This window comes from Mixophyes fleayi, chromosome 5 (assembly GCF_038048845.1).
Source record: "Mixophyes fleayi isolate aMixFle1 chromosome 5, aMixFle1.hap1, whole genome shotgun sequence".
Lineage (NCBI taxonomy): Eukaryota > Metazoa > Chordata > Amphibia > Anura > Limnodynastidae > Mixophyes > Mixophyes fleayi.
Genome location: NC_134406.1, coordinates 276,009,080 through 276,035,588, shown reverse-complemented (window position 1 = coordinate 276,035,588; position 26,509 = coordinate 276,009,080). Strand labels below are relative to the sequence as shown.

Sequence of the window (26,509 nt, the reverse complement as noted above, 5' to 3'; positions counted from 1 at the left end):
CCTCATCACATACCTCTCACACTGTCTGCCCCCCCTCATCACATACCTCTCACACTGTCTGCCCCCCTTCATCACATACCCCTCACACTGTCTGCCCCCCCCTCATCACATACCCCTCACACTGTCTGCCCCCCCCTCATCACATACCTCTCACACTGTCTGCCCCCCATCACATACCCCTTACACTGTCTGCCCCCCCCTCATCACATACCCCTCCCCCACCTGTTTGACAGCCTGAGTGAAGCCGAACTCCCCGGCCTCCTTGAGGTCCAGCCATATCATGGGCATCCGGGGCACGGCCTCCATGCTGCGGGCTGTGCGGGGCCGGGATATGACCGAGCTGCGTCACCTGGACCGAGACACAGAGCCCGGAAACAGCGCGATCGCCTCCTCCCCGTCACGGGACGCGCGGGGCACGCCGGGATGTGTAGTCCTGCTCCGCGGTGACGTCACTCGGCCTCTCCGTGCTGTCAGGCCTGGTCACGTGTTCCGCACAGCCTGCCGGGAAGTGTAGTCCCATGGATTACCAGGAACGTGACGTCACGGTCACACAGACACTGAATGGAAGAACTACAAATCCCAGCCTGAAGTACACTGTGTGCAGGCCGGGCCCTGTAGGTAATATGGGGCCCTTGGAGCCCTACAACCCCCATCATGTTGTGTGTAATGCTAAATACAGTAATGTCTGAGAGGACTTAGTAAAAGGAATGACAATATCCTTCTATGATGGCAAATTGAAATTTTATGTATATTTTTAAAAATCTTATACTTCTTAAATATATCCTTCACACACTTATTACTAAGGTACTTGGTCATGTTTTACATGTGGAATGACGGACAATTACTGTGGAATGACAGCTGTTTTATACGCCATGTCAATGCAAAAATGTCAAAACAATTGCTCTTCTGTCATGGACAACTCCCCTATTTCTCCCACATCCCCTAATCCCAAATGCTAAATACTTTGCATATACCGTCCCCCACACCTGTACCCCACTACATTACTACAATTTGCACACGTACATCAATCATGAAAAGTCCCTAATAAAAAACATTTCTTGGGTCAAACAGTAATGACAGAAGAGCAATTGTTTTGACATTTCTGCATTGACATAGCGTATAAAACAGCTGTCATTCCACATTATCAGACTTATGTAGTGGGTTACAGGTAGGGGGGGAGCTCGTATACAAAGAGTTTAGTGTGTGGGATTAGGGGACGTGAGAGAAATAGGGGAGTTTACCATGACAGAAGAGCAATTGTTTTGACATTTTTGTAGACATGGCGTATAAAACAGCTGTCATTCCACAGTAATCGGCCGTCATTCCACAAGTAAAACATGACCAAGTACCTTAGCAATAAGTGTGTGAAAGATATATTTAAGAAGTATAAGATTTTTTAAAAGATACATAACATTTCAATTTGCTATCATAGAAGTCTATTGGCATTCCTTTTAGCAGACTGAAGCTGTCATTCCTTTTAGTATGTCCCATGTCTGAGGCCCAGACAGTAAGAACTGCGTCTGACATGCAGAAAAAGAGGAATAATCTGACGGTGGTCAGCACTGCAAGTAGGGACCGGAAATAAGGGACATTTGGTACTATGCACTGTACAACACAGGCTTAATTGTACCAGATCCGCTGCTCTCACCATCAACAATCATTGTGTTAGAAAATGATACTGGTACTTGTTAATTATACAGACACAGCCCGTCAGAGCCCCCCACAGTGTTTCCTCAAGGGGAATTGATTCGTCAGCACCAGCTTCCCACTCAGTGGAGTCCATGTAATTAACAAGTACCCAAAATTCATAATTGCTAAATAACCATGGTCCCTGCAGATACCAGGACATAGGGGCCGTCAGTGAGTGACAGGGGAGCTGCACTTTTAGTATGTAGTATGGGTTAGTACAAAGGTACAGGGGTATAGTATTACACAGTGGTTAGCATTGCTGTATCACAGCGGTGGGTTTCATACCGACCAGCGCTCTATCTGTGTGGAGTTTGTATGTTCGCCCCGTGTTTGTGTGGTGCTCCAGTTTCCTCCCAAACTTCAAAACAGACGGGTAGTTTGGCTGCTGACAAAATGCACTCGTGTGGGTGTGCGTATGGGGTAGAAAATGTAGATAATAAGCTCCAATAGGGCAAGGACTAATATCTGTGTATAACTCTGCACAATATGATTAACGCTATGTAACTAAACAATAATGATAATACATTACTTATGATTTTAATTCCATTAGCCTCTTATGTTTGGACCATATTTTAAATACACCATTTACGTCTTAAATGTTCATGGCAGCCTAATGCCACTTGGGTCTTGTGAATGGAAGACGGTTTCCTCATTGCACAGGAAGCACAGAGAGAACGCCGCGCACATTCCTGTCTCACAGAGTAACCGTGGGTAAGTGCACCGTGTGGCCCAGGAGCTGCCTTCTACATAACGCCTGTGTGATTATAGAGTAATATTACAAAAAGTACAGTATTTAATGTAATAGGTGAATTGCACTAAACACCAAATTACACTCTACTGCTCTCAATTTCTATATACATATTATTAATGTTTATTTATATAGAACCGGTACCGCTGCCTTAATAATCTATTCAGTGCTGGTATTTGTAATATATATGTCTTTGTATGTGTGTGTAATTATGTGTACACGTGTAGTGAGTGAATTACCATCTCTTGCACTGTGTTTCGGTTATAAGGTGATTGGACAACTTATCGTACAATGAAATGTGAGAACGGTGCAAGAAGAGCTGATAAAGTCCCAGTGTGATATCAGATTCAGGTGTAATCAGAAATATATTGGCACCAATTTCTACAGATGTGTATTGCACTTGTCTGGTTGCAGACCATTACACTTGTATAAAATTACAATCATTGCTCACGACAACATGGCTGTAAGAAGTCGCTAACGGGACGGCTGCTCTTCCCTTTATTGTCTAAAAGAAGGCCAGTGTGTATGCAGTCCATGGACCGAGTGATCGGACCATCGATCGGATGTAAAATTGATCGGCATAAAAAGTTGGTGGAAAATTCTGTAATGTGTACCCAGCTTAAGAAATATCAGATGGAAAAGCAGAATACTGCAGTGTTTTTATTATGGCGCTCAGTGAAATCATATAGATCTCTGTATACCAGAGACAGAATGACAGAGGATTATCTGTATAGACTTCCAGTATGACCCCAACGAGAGAAGACAAAAACTCACTGACTACACTACACCCATTTGCAAAGGTTCTTTAATAGCTGTGGGTGGCTTACATATATATTTGCATATACTGTAATATATATTATATATGCAAATGTATGCAACTTAAACATCTGCTTAATACTTTCTTCAGTGCTGGCTGTAAATAACATGTTTTTCTGTCAGACAGATAATTGCACCATTTACCATTTTGTACTGTCTGCTGTTTATAATAATATGATCGTTTTTTTATTTTTGCAGATTATACCAATGTCACCAACAAAATCTCCGCACACCCCACACTAGAACAAATAATGGCCATTTATCATATATTGGTCTGGTGTTTCTGAGAATTATGCAACTAATATTTTGATTACCCACCTTCCTCATCATTGTTGAGTCATGCTATATTGGAGGGGGGAGGGGGGGTTCTATGCATACTGCGTTTAGGGGGGTTTCTATGCATACTGCGTTTAGGGGGGTTTCTATGCATACTGCGTTTAGGGGGGTTTCTATGCATACTGCGTTTCTTCTTGACTGAGCTGTGCAACCATTCTAGTGGAGTGACCCCAACCAACCAGTAATTAGCTTTCTTCCTTCTAGTGCTAATTAGACAATGAAGACAAGTGGCTGTTTGGATGCCATGTCTCAGTGCTGAAGTTACACCGTGTGTTAGTTACTGAGTCCTTCTGTTTGTTTTGATGGTAATTTGCTAAATCTAATTATGTCACATGATGGGCATACATATAACAACATGTTTTAATGTTATTTTTTTTGACTAGTAATCCAACTTGCAACACAGTGAACCTCATTTAGGAAATACACTGCATGTGACCCACTGTCAGGCGCCGTCTCCGCACCTCCCATGGGTGCTAGAGACAGACGCCTTCTGACCGCAGCTCACGTCCCGCCCTTCCCCCCGACTCGCCGGAAGCCTCTCTCCCTCACTTCCTCCTCCACACTATTTAAACCTGTGCCAGAGTATTGGTTCATACCTACTCCAGCTTCCCTGTTGTCTCCTGTGATATATATATATATATATACTTGGCTTGTTTGACTACTCCTCCGGATCTCCCTTTGTACTTTGCTGCCCGTTCTGGTATTGACCCTTCTTTGACTACTCTTTGTCTATTCTCCGTGGTACTGCACTTCTCTGGTTCTGACTCGGCTTATCTGACTTCGCTTCATCCATTGCACTGGTGTCCATCTGGGAGAACCGCGACCTGCGCACTTCACGCAGCGAAGTCCATACCTCCTTGCGGGGGTCCCTGGTGAACACCGGTGGTGCGTTAGACTCCGCGCCTCCCAGCTTAGTAGCGCCAACACCAGTCAGTGGTAATTCCAGTGAAAGACGTGACACCCGCAAAATGCCTCTTTTTCACCGGTGCGTCTGGCTCAAATTTTACCACATTGAACCAGAGGCGGATTTAGATTTTGTTTTAGTGGGGGGGGGGCGGGGGGGGATGCAGGCAGAGTATGGTGCCCGGCCACTCTGATTATGTTTAAAGCACGATCAGAGCGGCTTTGCAAGGTTCTGTGTCCGCGGGCACCGACCCGCGCACAGTATGCGGCCGCAGGCGGCAGCGATCCTACATTTACGTCAGGGTACAATGACTGGAGGTCAACGCTCTGACCTATTTCACACCTTGACCCCTTATCTCAAGAATTAATTAGATGACCGCAATTTCCAGAATGTCTTGATTAGCTCATTAATCTTTGTCACAAACTTGATGTCCTCTTTAGGAAGCGTTCTCCAGAAAGGGATCGGACGCCTCTTTGTTTGGTTTCATATATCCAGACACCAACACTTTCCTCACCTGAAGGCCTGTATGTGTGTTCATCTGTCCAAAGGGATCGTTCCCACAGAGTCCTCTTGGAGAGTCAATAAAGGGTCATTTTGTCACATCTTTAACAGCAGTTCTTCTAGTGTCAACGTGTCCCCAACATTCCCTGTCAGGGATTGGACGTGCAGTCAGCCCAGATGGGTACGTCCCTTTTCTTGGTTTGACTTCCTCACCAAGAGCCTCATTCATTAAGGATCTTAACTTAAGAAACCTCTTATTTCAGTTTCCTGGACAAAACCATGTTACAATACAAGGGGTGCAAATTAGTTTTCTGTTTTGCACATAAGGTAAATACTGACTGTTTTTCATGTAACACACAAATACTTGGTAGCTTATTTGTACACTGACATTTAAAGTTGATATTTGTGTGCTACATGAAAAAACAGTCAGTATTTACCTTATGTGCAAAACAGAATACTAATTTGCACCCCTTGCAATGTAACATGGTTTTGTCCAGGAGACTGAAATAAGAAGTTTTTTAAGTTAAGATCCTTAATGAATCAGGCCCCTCGTCTTGGGGGCCTTCGTATTTTGATACTTGCCTGGATAAAATTAAACCTGCTCTCTCAGTTGATTTGGTCATGCCTCTGCAATCCTCTTTTCCTTCAGCACATTTGCAATTGTTCCATAAGCGCAGGATTGAAACCTTGCCACAACCCCATCGTTCTTATTGTACTATCAGTTAGTGAGATGCATGGCATGCATTGTTTCTGAATCTGGTCTTCAAATGGACCATGAGCAAGATTCCTTGGTAATTAAAACTGGGCACAACCAATTGACCTGCAAGCATTGTGTGGGCTTACTATTGACAGTTTATCAAAGACTATTCCTCCATAAATGCTCTCAGCAAACAAATGGGCAGTTTCTCAATTACTGTGTCCATGGATGGACACATTCTCCAGTACTTTGAGTCTGCACAAAGGCAGAATCTTCATCAGACCAGATGAGTGTTTCCTTTTCTTGGTTTGACTTCCTGGACGATAAAATGTTAGAGCTGACACTTTCTCTTGATTCTATAATCGTCATAGATTATTCATATATTCTGGCCCCAGAAAACCACTACTGGGAAGACAGGTAAGAATCTAACCTCTGTCCCAAGCTTATATTATGGACTCAGAAATCCAAATGTTAGGTTCTGGTGATTAATTCTAATATTTTAATACCAGCATGACCCAGTTTGTCATCTAAAGAAGTATGTGATAGATATATTCTCAGCTTGTCCAATTTGTGACCTACATAAGACTCCTTGCAAAGCTTCTACTGGTCCTCTTGATGTACCAGCTAAGCCGTGGACACATATCCTTGTAGACTTTGTATCTGCTCTTCCACCCAACGACTTCACAGTCAGCTGGGTCACAGTATGTGACTTTTCTAAGATGTTTAATTACATCCCTTCTCTGAACCCTACCAACCAAATAGAGGGCTTCCGTCTCCAACATCTATCTCTTTGCATTCTGTCTAACTTGGGGGTACAATTTGTTCCTAACCATAAGACATTGAACTGGACTTCTTATTCTGCATACCACCCCAACATAATGCACAGAGAGGGGTTGTACAGATCCTTGAGTACTACCTCCTGATGACTCTGCAGATTTGCTTCCTTGGACAGAGTTTGCCCATAATAATCATATTTACGAATCTACTAGCAAAACTCCATTTTTTTATACCTATCCTAAACTTCTGTTACAAGGTTCCTCTCCTGGAGGTCTTGCTGTCATTATCACCAACTCTGATATCTAAGATATCTTGAAGTAGACTTATGATGCCCTTAAAGCCTGCATTGATCATTAAATATACCGTGATAAACAATGTATTCCACTACCTCCTATTACCAGGAGAAGAAGCAAGGCTCTCCACTAAAACAACAGGCTCAAGGTATCGTCCCTCAAACTTGCTCCCAATTTTATTGGAATAAACAAGGCTTTGTTATGTAATATCTGTGTTAGTTTCTGGTTGACGTTTCCACCTAATCTATGTGTTCCCAACATCATCCATGTCTCACCACTTAACCTGAGATAAATAGTTTCACCTTTAGGAAATATCCTTATAAAAAAATTTTTATTGACTGCCAACAAGAGTTTGAATTAAAACCATTTTCCAGGATTTCCTGGGGTAGACCGTTTTACTTGGTGGACGGGAAGGGTTATGGTCCGGGAGAAGAAGGATTAGAGCCACTGATGTACCTGCTCCTGAGGTTGGGGCGGAGGTGGCCTAGCGATCATCTATAAAAGTAGGGGTACTTTCTGTATGGGAGTCTGACATTACTGAATCCTTAGACACGGAGGAGTGGTCAGAGATTTTGGAATGTACTACATGCAGCTCTATATGCGTGAAGATCCAGGAAAATGCATACAAACTATTGTATCGCTGGTATTATGGGCCTGCCCAAATGTAAAAAATGTAAAATCGCTCCTGGTGCTTCCAATAGATGCTGGAGGGAATGACCATCCCACGGCACCTTTTTACTTATTTGGTGGTCTTGCTCCAAACTATTTAGTTATTCGTCTGCACTTTACAAGGATTAATTATGAAGATTGCGCTCTACTCCTTTAAGTGGTAAGAGCAGCTATACTTATAGGGGAATCCCTTCCCTGAATCAGTTAAAATAGTTTTAAAGTAAGCACTCAATTGCCCTTAATGAAAGTTCAATTAATTGATAGAATACCAACTGAGAGATTATTATGGCGGGGTGGATCCTATGATGATGTCAGCTTTGAATAATATGGATATGACTATAACATAGGACAATGTAATCAATAGAGTTGAAATACAACTGTAAACTAATTGATGTACATTCATTTAATGTTAAATAGCAAACGTGTGTACCGGACACAGCATAACTTCCAAATAAAACAATATAAATACAATAAAATAAAACCACTTCAAAATGATAAAATAATCCAAAGCAGATAAATCGGATAGATCAGAATAAAGTGTCCAACATATTGGGTCGCCTAGAGATGTATGGAACCATACGTGAGAGTTTTTGCCGGTGAATCCAAACCAATGCAGTCTCAAAACCAACCTTCCAACGCCGCATACCGCCTGTGTCATCTCCTCCTTGCCTGGACGCTACCACCTCAATTCTGTTAAGACATGGAAATCACAATCACCGCTGCTCCAAGTAAGACTATAACGCTTCAGGATATCGCTCTGTGTTTGTTCACCAGAGTCTGACTTCAAGTCCAGAAAGGTTGGTTTTGAGACTGCATTGGTTCGGATTCACCCGCAAAAACTCTCACGTATGGTTCCATACATCTCTAGGCGACCCAATATCTGACTTATCTGCTTTGGATTATTTTATCATTTTGAAGTGGTTTTATTTTATTGTATTTATATTGTTTTATTTGGAAGTTATGCTGTGTCTGGTACACACGTTTGCTATTGAACATTAAATGAATGTACATTAATTAGTTTACAGTTGTATTTCAACTCTATTGATTACATTGTCCTATGTTATAGTCATATCCATATTATTCAAAGCTGACATCATCATAGGATCCACCCCGCCATAATAATCTCTCAGTTGGTATTCTATCAATTAATTGAACTTTCATTAAGGGCAATTGAGCGCTTACTTTAAAACTATTTTAATTGGTCTGCACTTTGAAATCTAATCTGTTCTTATTACTTGACCTCCTGATACTGAGTATTACCTGCACCCTCTGCCCCCCAGATATTACAAAACACCAACTTCAGCTAATTCTCTACTTTGTCTGCTGCCAGCTCGCGGCGGAATGGAAATCACTCCTCCTCCGTTTGCCGCCGTGGTGACTAGGATATGGTATGTCTACCATATGGCTACAGGACGGTCATTGTAAACAATTCTGAAAAATTATTCTGCAAAATCTGTAAACCCCGGGCCATGTATAATAATATGCACTTACCTTTTGCTCCTTAAAATTACTTTCTAAATTTAGTTCCTTTTGCGTTGCTTGCAGGACGTTTAGTTTTTCTCTCCACCCCTTGGGTTTCACCCTTTCCTCCCCTTCCTTCCTCTCACTGACTTTTCCCCCCACAAAGACACATATGTCACTCACCGGACTGTGAGTGCTTCTTCCCGGACATTTAGGAACCGTGGCTGTCCTCCATCCTGAGGGACTGCGCATGCGCAGCCCTTTCTATACCTCCAGTGTATGTTCCTTTAACTTAATTGGCAGATCAGGCAACCTCCCTATATTAAGCACCTGTGGTCATCACCACATGGCCTGATCTTGGAGTCTCATTCCCCATGAGTCTCTGAAGGTGTTCCTGTGTTTCCTCGTTTATTCAGCCCTGCTGATTTCTGTGGTTTCCAAACCACTTCTACCTCTGTGGTTTCCAAACCACTTCTACTACTGTGGTTCCCATACCACTTCTACCATCTACTGTATCATCGTGACTGTGAGCTGATTCCTATCCGCTGCCTCCGTGCACTACAGTCTTCTAACCACTTCAACTCTACCATGTATTATTGGGACTGTTAGCTGATGCCTATCCGCTGCCTCCGTGCACTACAGTCTTTCATTCACTTCCACTCACCTGTTCATGATTGTGACTGCCAGCTGATTCCTATCCGCTGCCTCCGTGCACTACAGTCTTCAACCTGCAACTCGTCTGTGTTTCATCATCGTGACTGCTAGCTGATTCCTATCCGCTGCCTCCGTGCACTACAGTCTTCAACCTGCAACTCGTCTGTGTTTCATCATCGTGACTGCTAGCTGATTCCTATCCGCCGCCTCCGTGCACTACAGTCTTCAACCTGCAACTCGTCTGTGTTTCATCATCGTGACTGTTAGCTGATTCCTATCCGCTGCCTCCGTGCACTACAGTCTTCAACCTGCAACCCGTCTGTGTTTCATCGTGACTGTTTGGCTGATTCCTATCCGCTGCCTCTGTGCGCTTCAGTCTTCAGTCCTTGTCAACTCTCCCGTGTTTCCTTGAGTCTGCTGCCACTATTGCTACCCGCTATTCTCCGTGATCAACAGTTCCAGTTCAACTCTGCTCTCCCGTGTCCCATCGTTACTGCACCTGCTGGTTGCTATTGGCTACCTCCGTGTTCCCGCAGAGACCCGCTGCTGCTACTCCTCAGCGCTACTCATCCATCTACTGCCGATCCGCTCTCCACGCTTTCCTGTGTTCCCTGCTGGTCTACCTACCTGTGCGCTGCACCTACTAGACCACCGCTTCACCCATCCAGGGACTTCGCATCCTGCCGGCCTCCTGCCGTTCAGGTATCTCTGTACTCCTGTCTGACTGCCTTCTCCTGAACCACGGTATGCATACTTCTCATTGACTTTGCTGTGTATTGCATACCTTGCTGGACTGTGTTGGTTCTCCTCTGGAGTGTGCTATCCGCTGAGTCTATTGCCATCATTGACTGTGTTATCTCGTGCTGGACTACTTCAAGAGACTTTCTATATTGGCAGTGTTGTTCAGTCATCTATACATTTATATTGTGCATATTACTGTGGATCAAAGTCAAGGTGCCCGTGTATATCTTGTGTTGCAGTCTCTCCCCGTGCACCTCCTCACATATATATTCAGTGGTACAACTTGCTGGTGGCAGACCACTGACCCCTGTTTCCAGTTTCATCTGTTCCAGTATCCTCTCACATAGCAGTGGTACAACTTGCTAACGCAGACCACTGACTCCCCGGATACCTCCACTTGGATTCTATTCCTTCACTCAGACAGCGGTACAACTTGCTATCCGCAGACCGCTGACTCTCATCACCCCCTCGTTTCTGTTGGACATTCCTCCTCACTATAGCAGTGGTACAACTTGCTACCGCAGACCACTGACTACCTTCACGTGTCCTTTGTCCATACAGTTCCTCGTGTATTACTACCTCCATATTGCCAGTGCTGCTAGTCATAGACTTTCCTGAGCATCTCATCATCTGCTATTTCCTGTTCCGTGATCACCCTGCTACCAGAGTACCATATTACCACCTATACTGCTCTGGTAAGCCTATCACCTGGTGATCCCTGGGTAAAGACTCCTAGTGCCCGTGACAGTAAGATCAGGCCATGACAGACCCAGATACGGAACCTACCGCTAAAGAGATGCTGCAGCATCTGGTCAGCCGTGTGGAGCAACAGGATGCTCGCCAACAGCTGTTACTTCAATGTTACCAATCATTAACCTCCCAAGGAACATCTGGACAGACTGTTACAGCTAATATTGAAGCTCCTGTGCTTTCCTCCGTTTCCCCAGTGCCATCCCAGGTGTCTACAGCTCCTACGCTTCACCTGCCTACTCCGTCAAAATATGACGGGGACCCCAAAACTTGTAGAGGTTTCCTTAACCAATGTTCAGTCCATTTTGAACTCCAACCTCAAAATTTTTCTACCCATCGTTCCAGAGTGGCCTATCTTATCTCATTGTTTTCGGGACAAGCCCTGGCTTGGGCCTCCCCCCTGTGGGAGAGAAACGATCCAATTCTACAAGATAGTGCCAAATTCATTTCCACGTTCCGAAGTGTGTTCGATGAACCAGGTCGTGTGACCTCCGCTGCTTCCAGCATTCTTCGTTTGCGACAAGGCTCCCATACAGTAGGACAGTATGTCATTCAATTTAGGATCTTAGCCTCTGAACTTCAGTGGAACACTGAAGCATTAGTTGCCGCCTTCTGGCAGGGGCTCTCCGATAAAATTAAAGATGCACTGACTACCCAAGAGCTTCCTTCGTCACTAGAAGATTTGATCTCTCTTTGCCATCGTGTAGATATGAGATTTCGTGAAAGAGAGTCTGAGAAAACAACAGCTGTCAAAGCACCTCTTCGTTTAAACCCTCAATTTCGTCCAGCTCCATCCTCTGTGATTCCCATGGAGATAGGACGTTCCAAATTATCTTCAGAGGAAAGGAAACGAAGAGTAAAGAATAGACTCTGTATCTATTGTGCTGATTCCACGCATATGCTCAGCTCTTGCCCTAAGAGATCGGGAAATGCCAGGCCCTAACTAGTTCTGGAGAGGTGAAGTTAGGGTCCCTGGAGTCCTCTCCATTGTCTATGAAATCTAAAGTCTGCGCTTTTGATGTTACGATTTCCTTTGCTACCAAATCCTTTGAGTCACAGGCATTGATTGATTCCGGAGCAGCAGGAAATTTCATTTCTAAATCACTAGTGAATCAATGGTCCCTACCAGTGATCACTTTAAAAACACCCATTACTGTGACGGCTATAGATGGATCACGCCTCATCAATGGTCTCATCACCCAGAGTACGTCTCCAGTAACCCTTCAGATTGGTGTACTACACCATGAAGAAATTTCGTTTTTAATTCTTCCAGTTACGACAAGTCCGATTGTCTTAGGCCTTCCATGGCTTCAGTGTCACTCTCCCCAGATTGACTGGCGCACCCCTCAAGTTACGTCTTGGGGGTCTGAATGTCACCATCGTTGTCTCTCTCAAGTTATTCCTCTTAAAGTACAGCGATCTTCCATCTCATCTTCCTCCCCGGGACTCCCTCCTCAGTATGCTTCATTTGCCGATGTGTTTGATAAAGCTCAGTCTGAACGTCTTCCTCCTCATCGTTCTTGGGATTGTCCGATCGACCTTCTACCTGGCAAGACTCCTCCCAGGGGTCGGGTCTATCCTCTCTCGTTACCTGAAACTCAAGCCACATCTGAGTACATACAGGAGAATCTCCAGCGTGGGTTCATTCGACCTTCCACCTCTCCCGCTGGAGCTGGGTTCTTCTTCGTCAAAAAGAAGGATGGATCATTACGCCCTTGTATAGATTTTCGTGGACTCAACGCCATTACTATCAAGAATCGGTATCCCATTCCGCTGATCACTGAGCTATTTGATCGCATCAAGGGAGCTCGGATATTTACTAAGTTGGATCTTCGTGGTGCTTACAATTTAATTAGAATCCGTTCCGGTGACGAATGGAAGACCGCGTTTAACACCAGAGATGGGCATTACGAATATTTAGTAATGCCCTTCGGGCTGTGTAATGCCCCCGCTGTTTTCCAGGGTTTCATCAATGAGATCTTTCGGGACTTATTATATGTATGTGTCGTTGTCTACCTAGACGACATATTGATCTTCTCACAGGACCTGCCTTCTCATCACCAACATGTGGCAGAGGTCCTCTCCAGACTACGGAAAAACTCGTTGTTCTGTAAATTGGAAAAATGTTCATTCGAGTTACCCCAGATTCCATTCTTGGGGTATATAGTTTCCGGAGTTGGCCTGAAGATGGATCCAGACAAAGTAAATGCTGTACTACATTGGCCTCAGCCAACTACTCTTCGTGCCATCCAGCGTTTTTTAGGTTTTGCCAATTACTATAGACGCTTCATTCAAGACTTTTCATCCATTGCATCTCCCATTGTGGCCCTAACTCGGAAAGGGGCTAATACTAAGCAATGGTCATCTGAGGCTCTCCAAGCCTTTCAAATCCTCAAAGAGGCCTTCTCATCTGCTCCCATTCTGCGACAGCCTGATGTGACACTCCCCTTCTTCCTAGAAGTAGATGCCTCTAATGTGGGCTTAGGAGCTATTCTCTCCCAACGCTCGGAGCAACAAAAATTACATCCTTGTGCCTTCTACTCTCGGGGTCTTCTGCCCGCAGAGAAAAATTATACTATCGGGGACAAGGAGTTGCTGGCCATCAAAGCTGCATTAGAGGAATGGAGATACTTGTTGGAAGGAGCTCGCCATCCGGTGACGATCTTCACGGATCATAAGAACTTGTCATATTTGCAATCTGCTCAATGCTTGAACCCTCGTCAAGCAAGATGGTCTCTTTTCTTTTCCCGTTTTGAATTAATTATAACCTTCAAACCAGCCGCTAAGAACAAGAAAGCTGACGCTCTATCTCGAGCTTTTGTGACGTCCTCTGATGTAGAAGAGGTTCCCAACCATGCTATTCTAGACCCCAAATGTATTTCTCTGGCTGCTTCATCCACCAAAATGCTACCATTTGGGAAGACCCTTGTGCCTCCTACTCTGAGGAGGAAAATCCTTTCGTGGTTCCATGCCTCTCGTTTTTCTGGACACGCCGGTGAACACAAGACCTTTGAGATTCTCTCTCGTAGTTACTGGTGGCCTTCAATGAGGAGAGACGTCAAAGAGTTTATTGCTTCCTGTGATTTATGTTCTCAGTTCAAATCCTCCCGCAGAACTCCAGCAGGGTTGCTGCGACCACTACCCATTCCGTCCAAGCCTTGGACCCATATTAGTATGGATTTCGTTACTGATTTGCCACCAAGTAAGAATCACAATACTATTTGGGTAGTGGTAGACAGATTTTCGAAGATGGCCCATTTCGTCCCTCTGTCCGGTTTACCTTCCTCGTCTACTCTGGCTGAACATTTCATTAAAGAAATCTTCCGCATCCATGGATGTCCGTCTGAGATTGTGTCGGATAGAGGAGTACAATTCGTTTCCAGATTCTGGCGGGCCCTTTGTAAAACCTTGGGCATACGATTAGCACTCTCATCGTCTTACCATCCGCAATCTAACGGACAAACGGAACGAGTCAATCAAGATCTTGAGACTTTTATTAGGATGTTCTCTTCAGCCAACCAAGACAACTGGGTAGAATTGCTCCCTTGGGCTGAATTCGCCCATAACAACATGTACCATGAGTCATCATCCAAAACTCCATTCTTTGTGGTCTACGGTCACCATCCGTCTTTTCCGGAATTTCCTGCCCTCCCGCCCACCCAAGTTCCTGCTGTGGAGACTGCTTGTCAAACCTTCAAAAATATCTGGTCTCAGGTCAAAACCTGTTTAAAGAAGACATCTAATAAATATAAGTCTTTCGCAGATAAGAAGAGGCGGGCTATTCCACCACTAAAAATTGGAGATCGTGTCTGGTTATCTACCAAAAATATTCGTTTGAAGGTTCCATCTATGAAATTCGCCCCTCGTTTTATTGGTCCATATAGGATCATTCAAGTTATCAATCCAGTATGTGTTAAACTTCTTCTTCCTAAGAATCTTCGGATTTCCAATGCCTTCCATGTGTCCTTGCTCAAACCTCTCATCATCAACCGTTTCTCGACTCCTCCCTCAGCACCGCAGCCAGTTCAAGTTCATCAGGAGGAGGATTTCGAGATTACTGAGGTATTGGATGCAAAAATTTCGCGAGGAGTCCTCCGTTTCCTCGTTCATTGGAAGGGCTTTGGTCCTGAAGAGCGTTCATGGATCAAAGCTGAAGATCTTAATGCTCCTGCCCTTCTGAAGAAGTTTTATTCCAAAAATCCGGACAAGCCCGGTTCCAGGCGTTCTGTGCCCACCTTTAAAAGGGGGGGTACTGTCACTCACCGGACTGTGAGTGCTTCTTCCCGGACATTTAGGAACCGTGGCTGTCCTCCATCCTGAGGGACTGCGCATGCGCAGCCCTTTCTATACCTCCAGTGTATGTTCCTTTAACTTAATTGGCAGATCAGGCAACCTCCCTATATTAAGCACCTGTGGTCATCACCACATGGCCTGATCTTGGAGTCTCATTCCCCATGAGTCTCTGAAGGTGTTCCTGTGTTTCCTCGTTTATTCAGCCCTGCTGATTCCTGTGGTTTCCAAACCACTTCTACCTCTGTGGTTTCCAAACCACTTCTACTACTGTGGTTCCCATACCACTTCTACCATCTACTGTATCATCGTGACTGTGAGCTGATTCCTATCCGCTGCCTCCGTGCACTACAGTCTTCTAACCACTTCAACTCTACCATGTATTATTGGGACTGTTAGCTGATGCCTATCCGCTGCCTCCGTGCACTACAGTCTTTCATTCACTTCCACTCACCTGTTCATGATTGTGACTGCCAGCTGATTCCTATCCGCTGCCTCCGTGCACTACAGTCTTCAACCTGCAACTCGTCTGTGTTTCATCATCGTGACTGCTAGCTGATTCCTATCCGCTGCCTCCGTGCACTACAGTCTTCAACCTGCAACTCGTCTGTGTTTCATCATCGTGACTGCTAGCTGATTCCTATCCGCCGCCTCCGTGCACTACAGTCTTCAACCTGCAACTCGTCTGTGTTTCATCATCGTGACTGTTAGCTGATTCCTATCCGCTGCCTCCGTGCACTACAGTCTTCAACCTGCAACCCGTCTGTGTTTCATCGTGACTGTTTGGCTGATTCCTATCCGCTGCCTCTGTGCGCTTCAGTCTTCAGTCCTTGTCAACTCTCCCGTGTTTCCTTGAGTCTGCTGCCACTATTGCTACCCGCTATTCTCCGTGATCAACAGTTCCAGTTCAACTCTGCTCTCCCGTGTCCCATCGTTACTGCACCTGCTGGTTGCTATTGGCTACCTCCGTGTTCCCGCAGAGACCCGCTGCTGCTACTCCTCAGCGCTACTCATCCATCTACTGCCGATCCGCTCTCCACGCTTTCCTGTGTTCCCTGCTGGTCTACCTACCTGTGCGCTGCACCTACTAGACCACCGCTTCACCCATCCAGGGACTTCGCATCCTGCCGGCCTCCTGCCGTTCAGGTATCTCTGTACTCCTGTCTGACTGCCTTCTCCTGAACCACGGTATGCATACTTCTCATTGACTTTGCTGTGTATTGCATACCTTGCTGGACTGTGTTGGTTCTCCTCTGGAGTGTGCTATCCGCTGAGTCTATTGCCATCATTGACTGTGTTATCTCGTGCTGGACTACTTCAAGAGACTTTCTATATTGGCAGTGTTGTTCAGTCATCTATACATTTATATTGTGCATATTACTGTGGATCAAAGTCAAGGTGCCCGTGTATATCTTGTGTTGCAGTCTCTCCCCGTGCACCTCCTCACATATATATTCAGTGGTACAACTTGCTGGTGGCAGACCACTGACCCCTGTTTCCAGTTTCATCTGTTCCAGTATCCTCTCACATAGCAGTGGTACAACTTGCTAACGCAGACCACTGACTCCCCGGATACCTCCACTTGGATTCTATTCCTTCACTCAGACAGCGGTACAACTTGCTATCCGCAGACCGCTGACTCTCATCACCCCCTCGTTTCTGTTGGACATTCCTCCTCACTATAGCAGTGGTACAACTTGCTACCGCAGACCACTGACTACCTTCACGTGTCCTTTGTCCATACAGTTCCTCGTGTATTACTACCTCCATATTGCCAGTGCTGCTAGTCATAGACTTTCCTGAGCATCTCATCATCTGCTATTTCCTGTTCCGTGATCACCCTGCTACCAGAGTACCATATTACCACCTATACTGCTCTGGTAAGCCTATCACCTGGTGATCCCTGGGTAAAGACTCCTAGTGCCCGTGACAACATAATTCTCAGATGACATTTCTGTAACTGATCTGATGGATTTTGACGCGTTTTGGGTATTCCTGTTGTATTTATTTCTATTATTTGCTTCAGTTCATGTTTGTTTTTTGAATTGATTTGTTTATGTTCTGCCCTGTAACTGTAGTTTTGAATGTTCAACCTTGATTAAAATAAAACCATAAAAATAAAAGGTAGGGTACCTTCACATATCGTCAGGTAGAGCGACATCCCCAAAGTGGGTATCACCCAGGGCAGACCCATGCTGTGTACGCCCCAAGTTCCTCTTGTACTATAGTTTGGAAATTTCGCTCAGTGCACAACACTGTGTCTGAGGAACTGGTTATTTTTGACTGTTGTATCCCAGTCTGTATCGTTGCTTTGATGTCTCATTTCGTATCTGGTTTGTCTTCCAGCCGTCCCTTTATACTTGTGACCTTGTCCTTTGGCTCAGCTGCCTAGTGAGGCCAACCTGGGGCCATGAAGATGTCACAGCCTTTCAGGGGGTCCCTGGTGAAGACTAGACACTAGTAGACTCAGGTAAGCCAGCGTTGACCACCAGCAGCCTGAAACATCTACAGTCCATGATGGGATCATTTACAGATGTTCAAAAATGTGCCCATAAAATACATGTGCCAGTTTGTGATGTCATACACATGAGTCTTCTGATTGGAGGAGGTGTTACTAGCTAAATGCAGGATGGGAGCTGTTGTGCCCCTTTTATTGTGCTAAAATGTGTAATATTTTGTTTTGACGAACAAGACACTTAAACAGGAATGAAGAGGTGGAGCATTTACGAGAGGGTCCCTTGATTAGCGGGTGGCCCATGGAGCTGCTTTTCTGTAGAGATGATGATAATGGAGAACGATCCTGTAGTTTTAATGGGATGGCTTTTCAGCCATTCATGTGTCTGATGCAGGTAAACGCTTTTATACCCACAAATACCCACATAATAAAACATTCAAACACACAGATCTGACAAATGTAATAAAACAGGGAATGATGTAGAGTTGCCCACAAATGTGCCCCAAATCGCAGGTGCAATTTGCTTTCATTAAAAAAGCTTCAATTGAGACCATATGCAAAGCGATAAGTGTCCTAAGATGCGAGCCGGTCGGCAACAACAGCGCATGCACCTGGTTTATATCTGACAGTCCCACTTGCATTCATGTTTATAGCCATTTATTTTATGCATTTGCTCTTAGACAAGCACAGAGCGCTTTCATGCAGGATACACTACACACCCTGGCACAGTGCTCACTCCAGCCGCACAGCCTCCATGTCCTACATTTGTACACTTTTACAATTTGGGTTGTTTGTTGGCACTGGCTTATAGTAACTAAACAGCGAGAATAGTTATCAGTGCCAGGTCCTGCCAGTGATACACTGAATAACATGGGCAGCACGGTGGCTTAGTGGTTAGCACTTCTGCCTCACAGCACTGGGGTCATGAGTTCGATTCCCGACCATGGCCTTATCGGTGGGGAGTTTGTATGTTCTCCCTGTGTTTGCGTGGGTTTCCTCCCACACTCCAAAAACATACTGGTAGGTTAATTGACTGCAATCAAAAATTGACCCTAGTCTCCGTCTGTCTGTCTGTGTGTGAGTGTGTGTCTATAGTAGGGAATTTAGACTGTAAGCTCCAATGGGGCAGGGACTGATGTGAATGAGTTCTCTGTACAGCGCTGCGGAATTAGTGGCGCTATATAAATAAATGATGATGATGATGATTAGGCAAATACCCTTTATCTACAAGTTGCTGCATAGTAAGTATGTATACGTAATATAATTTAATATGTATATATTTGGTGAGTTAATCATACTTGCCAACATAGGCAAGTTGTTTACAGGGAAGTCCGGGGAGCAGGTGGGTATGTGGGGGCGGGCCTCGAAGAATTGTGTCATTAGCCCCACCCCCCAAACGGGCATCACTAGTTTGGGCCAATAAAACCAAGGGGGCTGGGCCACGAAGATGCTTGAACAACATCACTAATCCCCACCCCCTTTGTTTAATTGACAGAGGCGGCTGGAATTCGGGAGAATTGCCTGGTCTCCTGGGAATGTGGGAGGAAATTCGGGAATCTCCCAGACGTTCCGGGAGAGTAGGCAACTATGGAGTTAATGATGTAGAAACTCTGCTGATTATTTAGTACATTATATACCAATCCGTTAATGATTGTGTGAAAAACAGAGTGAATGTGGTGACAGGAAGCTGGCTAGTGCTATAAGAATTAGAAATGTACTGTAAACTATAATTCTTCTCCACGCCCCTGCCCCACGTTACTGTGCTTTACCTTGCTTTAAATAATGGCCGTCTATGTCGTGTTCTGTAACGGGAGGTCATTTACGAATCGTAGACCTGCCCTGATCGAGCTTTCTGCCAGGACACATAGGATTCTAGAGCAAGATGGCTGCCTTGGCGTAAGACAGACGCAGAAACAAGATTACTGTAACGTCACACTGGGGTTGAAAGGGCAGATTCTCTAACCCTTTTCTAGCTGTACATGGCCATTGTCACTCTCAGAAAATGGTGGCGATCAAGTCTTGTCCAAAAATTTTAATGGGACAAAGCAGCTCCCTTGCACAGTGTACTATGTGTAAAATAATTCATCAAAGAAAGCATCCCCCCGAAATCCCAAGCCAGTATATGCAATAGACTGTCTGGGCTGGTTTCCACTATACAAGGAATACCCTAAGTGTAAGGTCCCCCCAATATAGTGGTCAGTGCTGATGTGGAACTACAAGCTCCAGCATGCTGTGTCCTGTGACTCCACCTGTTGTGGAACTACAAGCTCCAGCATGCTGCGTCCTGTGACTCTCCAGCTGTTGTGGAACTACAAGTTCCAGCATGCTCCATCCTGTGACTCTCCAGCTGTTGTGGAACTACAAGCTCCAGTACTGTTACCAATTTAACAATGTAGCTCCACAGCAGATGCTAGGGGTGTCCTGATTCTGGTCTAGCAGGTGTGTGATGTTTGAGTTATGCACCGTGTATAACAATGGATTATGCACCGATGACTCCTCGGAAACAAAGAGTTGATGGACAAAGCTCCGGGATGTCAGCAGGGGGCAGCATAACTCCTGCTACAACACATGGATTTAGAGTCAGGAGGGGCTGAGGCTGCGGGCAGGGAACAAATCATAATGCCTGAGCTTTTCTCTCCCTGGAAGCCCGGAGCTGGTTGGATCATCCGCACAGAGATGTCTGTGAGCTGGGAAGCAGGATCAGCCCTCTCCTCTCAGTATCTCCTGTCTGCTCTCAGATGCTGCCTTCTCCCTCACCAATGCGGCAGATCAGGGGTTCTCTCTGCCTCCAGCCTACACTGAAAGCACAGGAGCGCATCTTCACTGGGGGAGACACGTCGGACCCTCCAATATAAAATCTCCCCTGATGCTGGAGGAAGGAAAAACCTGAACCTCAGCCGGTTGCAGCTGACAGATCTCTGTGACTGAGATTTCACATCCTCCTTTGTGTAGATGGGCTCTCTCGTATTTCAAGACCATTGAATTATTGTGTATCGATGCTGCTGCCTCCATCACAAATGTTGTGCATATAAATCTGACTGTATTTTCCCTGCAACCCAAATAAACACTTTGCAGGCAGCATTTGTTGTGGCAGTGAGCAAAACAAGGACAGATCAATAAAAATCCGTTATTGAAGGTGGGGGAGAAGCAGTCTGTATCCAGGTACCCTTTTTATCTCCTGTAACATCTGCCCCCTCCTATCTGCAGTCAACATCTCAGAGAAAGGATGGAAAGACCCCTGTGCATAGCAGCATCTGTATAAAAGATTCATCCTCTAAGCTGTTCCATGCATCTTTCTGCACATCACAGCAGACACACTAAGCCAATTATCCTATTTATTTCATCATTGCTTTGAGTGGACTTTTCTTTGTGCATCGGGGACCAGGAAACCCACTGATTACAGAATACAGAAGAATCTTATTCGCAGGGACCAGCACCTCTTGTTTTGAAGAATCTCCCCCCCCCCCCCCACCCGTCAGTGAGCTGTGTTTGGGGGCAATCTGCCTGTGTCCTGCAATGCAGGTAACAAAGAGCCGTCAGTCTCATTCCTCAGCTTGTCATTAATCAGCCCCCAGCAGATTGGATATTTATTGGACTAATTGCGTCTCCCAGAGGCCGCTTGGGCTCCTCCCAGTCCTTATTCTGCTTGTTAAGTCCTCTGCTAGTATGGGCACTGTCCTCTCCCTGTCGCCAGGCTCTCGGAAAGCTAGCCTCTATGACGACGGCTCAGGATCCCTTGCTCATTATAACAGTGTTGGCAAGGGCAGCGGACAGAAGCCCGAAAAGACATTGAAGCGACACTCTATGTTTATTCCTGCTCTCACCTGGAAAAGGCTGGTGGCCTCCACCAAGAAGAAGACTTCCAGGAAGGGGACGGCAAACAGCAATTACCAGAAGGATGTTGCCCACTTGAACCATGAGAATGTGAAAAAATCTTTGTCTTGTGCCAATCTTTCTAGCTATGACAGTCAACCTCTGGCACCTCTCAGCTCCAAGCAGATATCATCCATCAAGAAGGTCTCCAACACCACTGGTGGCGGCTCTCCAAAAAGGGTCATAGTCCAAGCGTCCACCGGTGAACTACTGAAATGCCTCGGGGAATTTCTCTGTAGAAGATGTTACCGGCTGAAACATTTGTCACCAACAGACCCTATCCTTTGGCTACGTAGTGTGGATCGCTCTTTACTTCTCCAGGGATGGCAAGACCAAGCTTTTGTCACTCCGGCCAATGTGGTTTTTGTCTACTTGCTCTGCAGGGATGTCATTGACGGGGACTCTGTGGCCACTGAGCATGACTTGCAAGCCACTCTTTTGACCTGCCTGTATCTATCCTACTCTTACATGGGCAATGAGATCTCCTACCCTCTCAAACCTTTCCTGGTGGAAGCGGGCAAAGATGCCTTCTGGGACCGATGCCTTTGCATCATTGATGCCATGAGCGCTAAGATGCTGAGAATTAATGCTGACCCCCACTACTTTACCCAGGTGTTCGCTGACCTAAAAAATGAGGGCAATCGCGATGAGTTCTCCAGAGTACTGGACCGGTGACTGTCACTGGAGAGAGCAGGTCAAACTCTGTCACAGCACTTGAAGGTCAGATCTGATATCCACCATCTCTGGCCAACCTTGATCCAGTAGCCCAAAAAAAAATAAAGGACAAAATGGGACCACATCCAGCCTCTTGTGCATTGTCCACGTGGAGAAGTGGTGGGAAATTCGAGGCACCTTGGCCACCATCCAACGTGCACCTTTCTTGTAGGCCAACAAGTGCCTGGCACTCGCATCACCTCTTCTCTCTCTAGTATCTTCTGAGGATCGAGTTTCCCCACTACACATGGGTAGCAGCTGCTCACACTCATCCCAAAGTAATCGCCAGACTCTCGCCTCGTAACGTTATTTCTGTATAAACGTATAATTTGGAACCTGGTATGTAAAAAGAATTCATCGTTATTTCACATTGTTCCTCTATCCCCCATTTAAAGTTGGGACCTGGAAATGTTTGAGGACCCTCCAGGGATAAGGGGTCCTGGTGGTACCTAACAGCTGGAATGGAGGACAGTACAGTCGTTTCTCCAGTCTCTTTGTATACATGAATGTGACAATGTCTAATGAGACTTTATTTATGATCAACACCTTATTGGTAACAAAACCTTTTCTCTTTGTTGTTTATTTTCTGACACGATGGAGACGTGGGTGGGCTTCAATGTGTGGAGACCTCAGAGAGCCACCTTCAGTATTTTCGATTTGCAAACAACAGGTCAGACACATCGCACAGCTGTGATAGTAAGAACTGTAACTGCAAAGTATTCAGATTATGTTCAAGAAAATGCCAAATAGTTTCATGTCGGACGGTCTGTTTTGGCAGATGGAGATCCCCTCATTACAGGGATTTATGGGGACACGGTCAGGGGGCTAAATTATTCTGTATTAATATGTTTTTAACACATATGTGCGTGAGGTAAACGTCCATCATTACAGACTGTAACACAATTGGTCCAGAAGTCTATGGAACATGGCACATGTGAATGTAGCTGTACGCTTGTGGTTTTATGGGAGCTATATTGTCCAATATGGACAGATACTGGATTTCTGGATATTGGTCACCTGTGCTCAAACAGGAGAATCCAGCCTGGACTTAGTTGTTCTGTGAAAGCCAAGTGATGGGGATTATTCCTGGCAGGACGGGCTGGGTTTATTGATGTTAACACACTGATCTGGTTTTAAGTTAATGAAAAATAGATTGACGCACAGGGGGTCTGTGACCGGCGGCTGAAATCTTATTCTCCAGGGGGTCTGTTCTGTATGACACGAGCTACATGCATGAAACACTAACATAGAAGCTTCATACTGCATCCTATACGTGTAGTAGAAGATGTTTACATAGGAGGCTGTATCTGCATAATCTGTAACACTGTTAAACAGGATTCTGGCTACACCCTGACATACAAAAACCACTTTGCTGTATACATTGTTGCAGATGATTGTGTATATTGTGTAAACAACCTGTTCTTGTTACAACCTGCGCACAGTATTACCTGGAGTTCTGTTTGTAACAAGTGATTGGATCTATATATATATATATATATATATATATATATATATATATATATACACACATAATGAGTGGGTAACACTAGGACCCCCCTAGTCATGCACTTTTAGCCACAATGAGGAGATGCAGGAAATGTGACCTGCACAGGAAATATTGCTGCTTCTGTAATGAGTGTTTCCGAAGGTTACCGTGTACCTACCTGTCGCTTGCTCACAGTGGAGGCACCCATTTTGTGGGATGAGCTAGTATTCAGCTAGTATCACTGGGAATTAGAGACCTCATTGAGGCATGAGGCACCGTGTGTGGGAGACAGGTACGTTTTCCTGCTTTTACTGTGGTGGATTAGGAAGCCAGATATGTCAGGGAGATTCCTGGCGACACTGAGACAGACGAGAGCACGCTGCACACGTGTGTCAGGACCCTGTGTGTTATCATGTGATAATTGGGTGGTGACCTACATCTCAGCCTGTGTCTGCAGTATTAGCTGCCCTGGAGAAACGCTGTCAGCCCCTCTGTCCAGAGCTGCCCACTGGGGGTATAAAGGGCAGTTAGTGTACGTCTGTACCTTCTACCCATAAATAGGACATGATGAGGGGTTGGTTGGCGCAGTGCATGCTGGGTATCACAATGGGCACTTCCCTGTATAATTACAGAGGATACTATAGAATATAACTTATTAGTTGTCTCTAGGTTCTGTCTGTTCTATAGATGGTTTGGACACTTGTAGAATAGATGACTCAGGGGCTTTAAGGCTCCATCCTGATAAATGTATATTACACAAAGTATCTCCATGTATTGGCTGACACAGAGCTGCTCCACCTGTCTATAAAGACAATAACTCACTGAATATACACTGGAAGTGTTACAAATGCTGGTTTTCTCCTCGGTATAATATAAGCTGTGACAGTTATGATGGAGGTTTTCCGCAGTGTTGTGGTTTTACCTCAATTATTTATTCTAAAATCTGCCAATGTCTTTAACCTGATCACATGTAAACTGCAGGCAGACTGTACAGATGGTTACATTGCTCTTGTATGACCTGTGATCTAAGCTCTCTGTGGAACACGTTACCTAGGACGTGTGATGTAGTCCGCCTGTGTTTCACGTACAGAGTACAAGCGGAAATGGTGACAATATAATGTAACCTGGTGGACCCATCACCTCCGCACAGTGGGTCAGAGGCCGAGTTAGGAGCCGAGCAAAAATACAAGGAGCAAATTTGCACCTTGGCACCAAAACCATGTTGCATTGGAGGGGTGGGGGGTAAATGTATAATGCGGGAACAGATTTATAGTTGGGGTAGGGCATGTCCTAGATCAGTTTAAATTGCAGTGTATACATAATGTTGACCAGAATTTGTGCTACATGAAAAAACAGCCAGTATTTTCCTTGTGTGCAGAAAAATTAATTAATTTGCACCCCTGTATTGTAACATGGTTTGTCCAGGTGCAAATTTGCTCCTTTTTATTTAACTTTGCTTTTAACTCCGCAGTGTAGGCAGTTAAACCAGCCGCTGGAAACCAGTGAGGTACGAGGCACAAAATACCTCACACCTCCCTGACGTCCTTAGTTCCTATTATATTGATAGGCTGAATAACGCTTTAATCAATATAATGGCCGCCTCCACTGTGAGTAGGTGACAGGTTCACTTGAACCTTATTATTACCTTTTCAATTCAAACTTTTGTTTTCTATATGATCGGACGTTGATTAGATCAGACAGACTGAAGTGATAGTGGGGCCAATATCTGCTGCCACCCTGCCCATGTCTGAGCGATCCCTGGGTGTTACATGTTAGTAATGTACTAAATACTACCCGCAAAAGTGTTCTCTTACAAATGATTTGCACATTCTATAGCCCAAGCATAGTTGGCCTGTGGTGGAACTACAAGTCCCAGCACTATTCTGTAGCCTGAGGCTGACAGAGAGAGCCCCATGGTGTCACAGCCTCCTCTATAGACTCGTCTGAGGCTGTGAGTAAAATGACTTTTTCCTGTAACGAGCAGATTTATCCTGGATACATTGTATGGGGCGCAGACACATAACTAGCCAGGAATCCAGCAATGTTGCAGCAATAATTGTATTATTGTGTTCTGCTGATCCGTGGTCCATGTCCATGATCGCATGGAGCAATGACACAGACATGTATGTAGTATATACGGTTTCCTATTAAAGGTGATATAAGGGATAAGTATTTTCAGCACAGACCAGATCCGGTCCACGTATAAAAGTGTTTTTGCTAAAAGTATGAACCAAATAGATATATTTTATATACAGACACTTCCGTGTGTCCACTACTCCAGCACAGAGGTGGCGCCATTTCTCTATGGGGCTGTATAGTATGACTTTGTGGCACTGTTGCCCTCCTCTGTGTGGGGAGACCTCTGGCAGGGCATCAGTGGCAGTACAAGAACCATGGGCCAAGCAAGTCTTATTGAATTTGGAAATGTGTAGAATCTAGAAGACATCAGCTCACACTCCCCTCGTACTGACCCCAGCTCCCTTGAAACCAACCTTAGCCCCCTCGTACCGACCCTAGCTCTCTCGTACTGACCCCTACCCCCTCGTACTCACCCCAGCTCCCTCGTACTGACCCCAGCTCCCTCGTACTGCCCCCGGCTCCCTCGTACAGACCTCAGCTCCTTCATACTCACCCTAGTCCCCTCATACTGACCCC

At 45.3% G+C, this 26,509-nt stretch overlaps 2 protein-coding genes and 1 long non-coding RNA gene across 3 annotated transcripts in view; 2 read left to right on the top strand and 1 right to left on the bottom strand.

The window, feature by feature from the left end:
* Window positions 1–412, bottom strand: part of PTPN23 (protein tyrosine phosphatase non-receptor type 23) — a 32,004-nt gene extending 31,592 nt beyond the window's left edge. Inside the window, 1 exon segment of the mRNA XM_075214180.1 lies at window positions 223–412. Within this exon segment, the coding sequence (XP_075070281.1) occupies window positions 223–306 (84 nt within the window). The 5' untranslated portion in view covers window positions 307–412.
* Window positions 413–495: 83 nt separating this feature from the next.
* LOC142159370 (uncharacterized) overlaps window positions 496–26,509 on the top strand; it is a 28,080-nt gene continuing 2,066 nt past the window's right edge. The window contains exons 1-2 of the long non-coding RNA XR_012692944.1: window positions 496–618; window positions 17,673–17,796. This is a non-coding gene — a long non-coding RNA (uncharacterized LOC142159370). The remainder of the gene's footprint in view (window positions 619–17,672; window positions 17,797–26,509) is intronic.
* On the top strand, window positions 19,948–24,499 carry LOC142159367 (cyclin-dependent kinase 5 activator 1-like). The gene has a single exon (XM_075214190.1). The coding sequence runs from the start codon at window positions 21,448–21,450 to the stop codon at window positions 22,327–22,329; it is 882 nt and encodes a 293-aa protein (XP_075070291.1). The 5' UTR covers window positions 19,948–21,447; the 3' UTR covers window positions 22,330–24,499.

Bases quoted from the DNA above. Each gene is read 5' to 3' on its own strand.
- LOC142159367 (XM_075214190.1), top strand. From the start codon at position 21,448: ATGGGCACTGTCCTCTCCCTGTCGCCAGGCTCTCGGAAAGCTAGCCTC.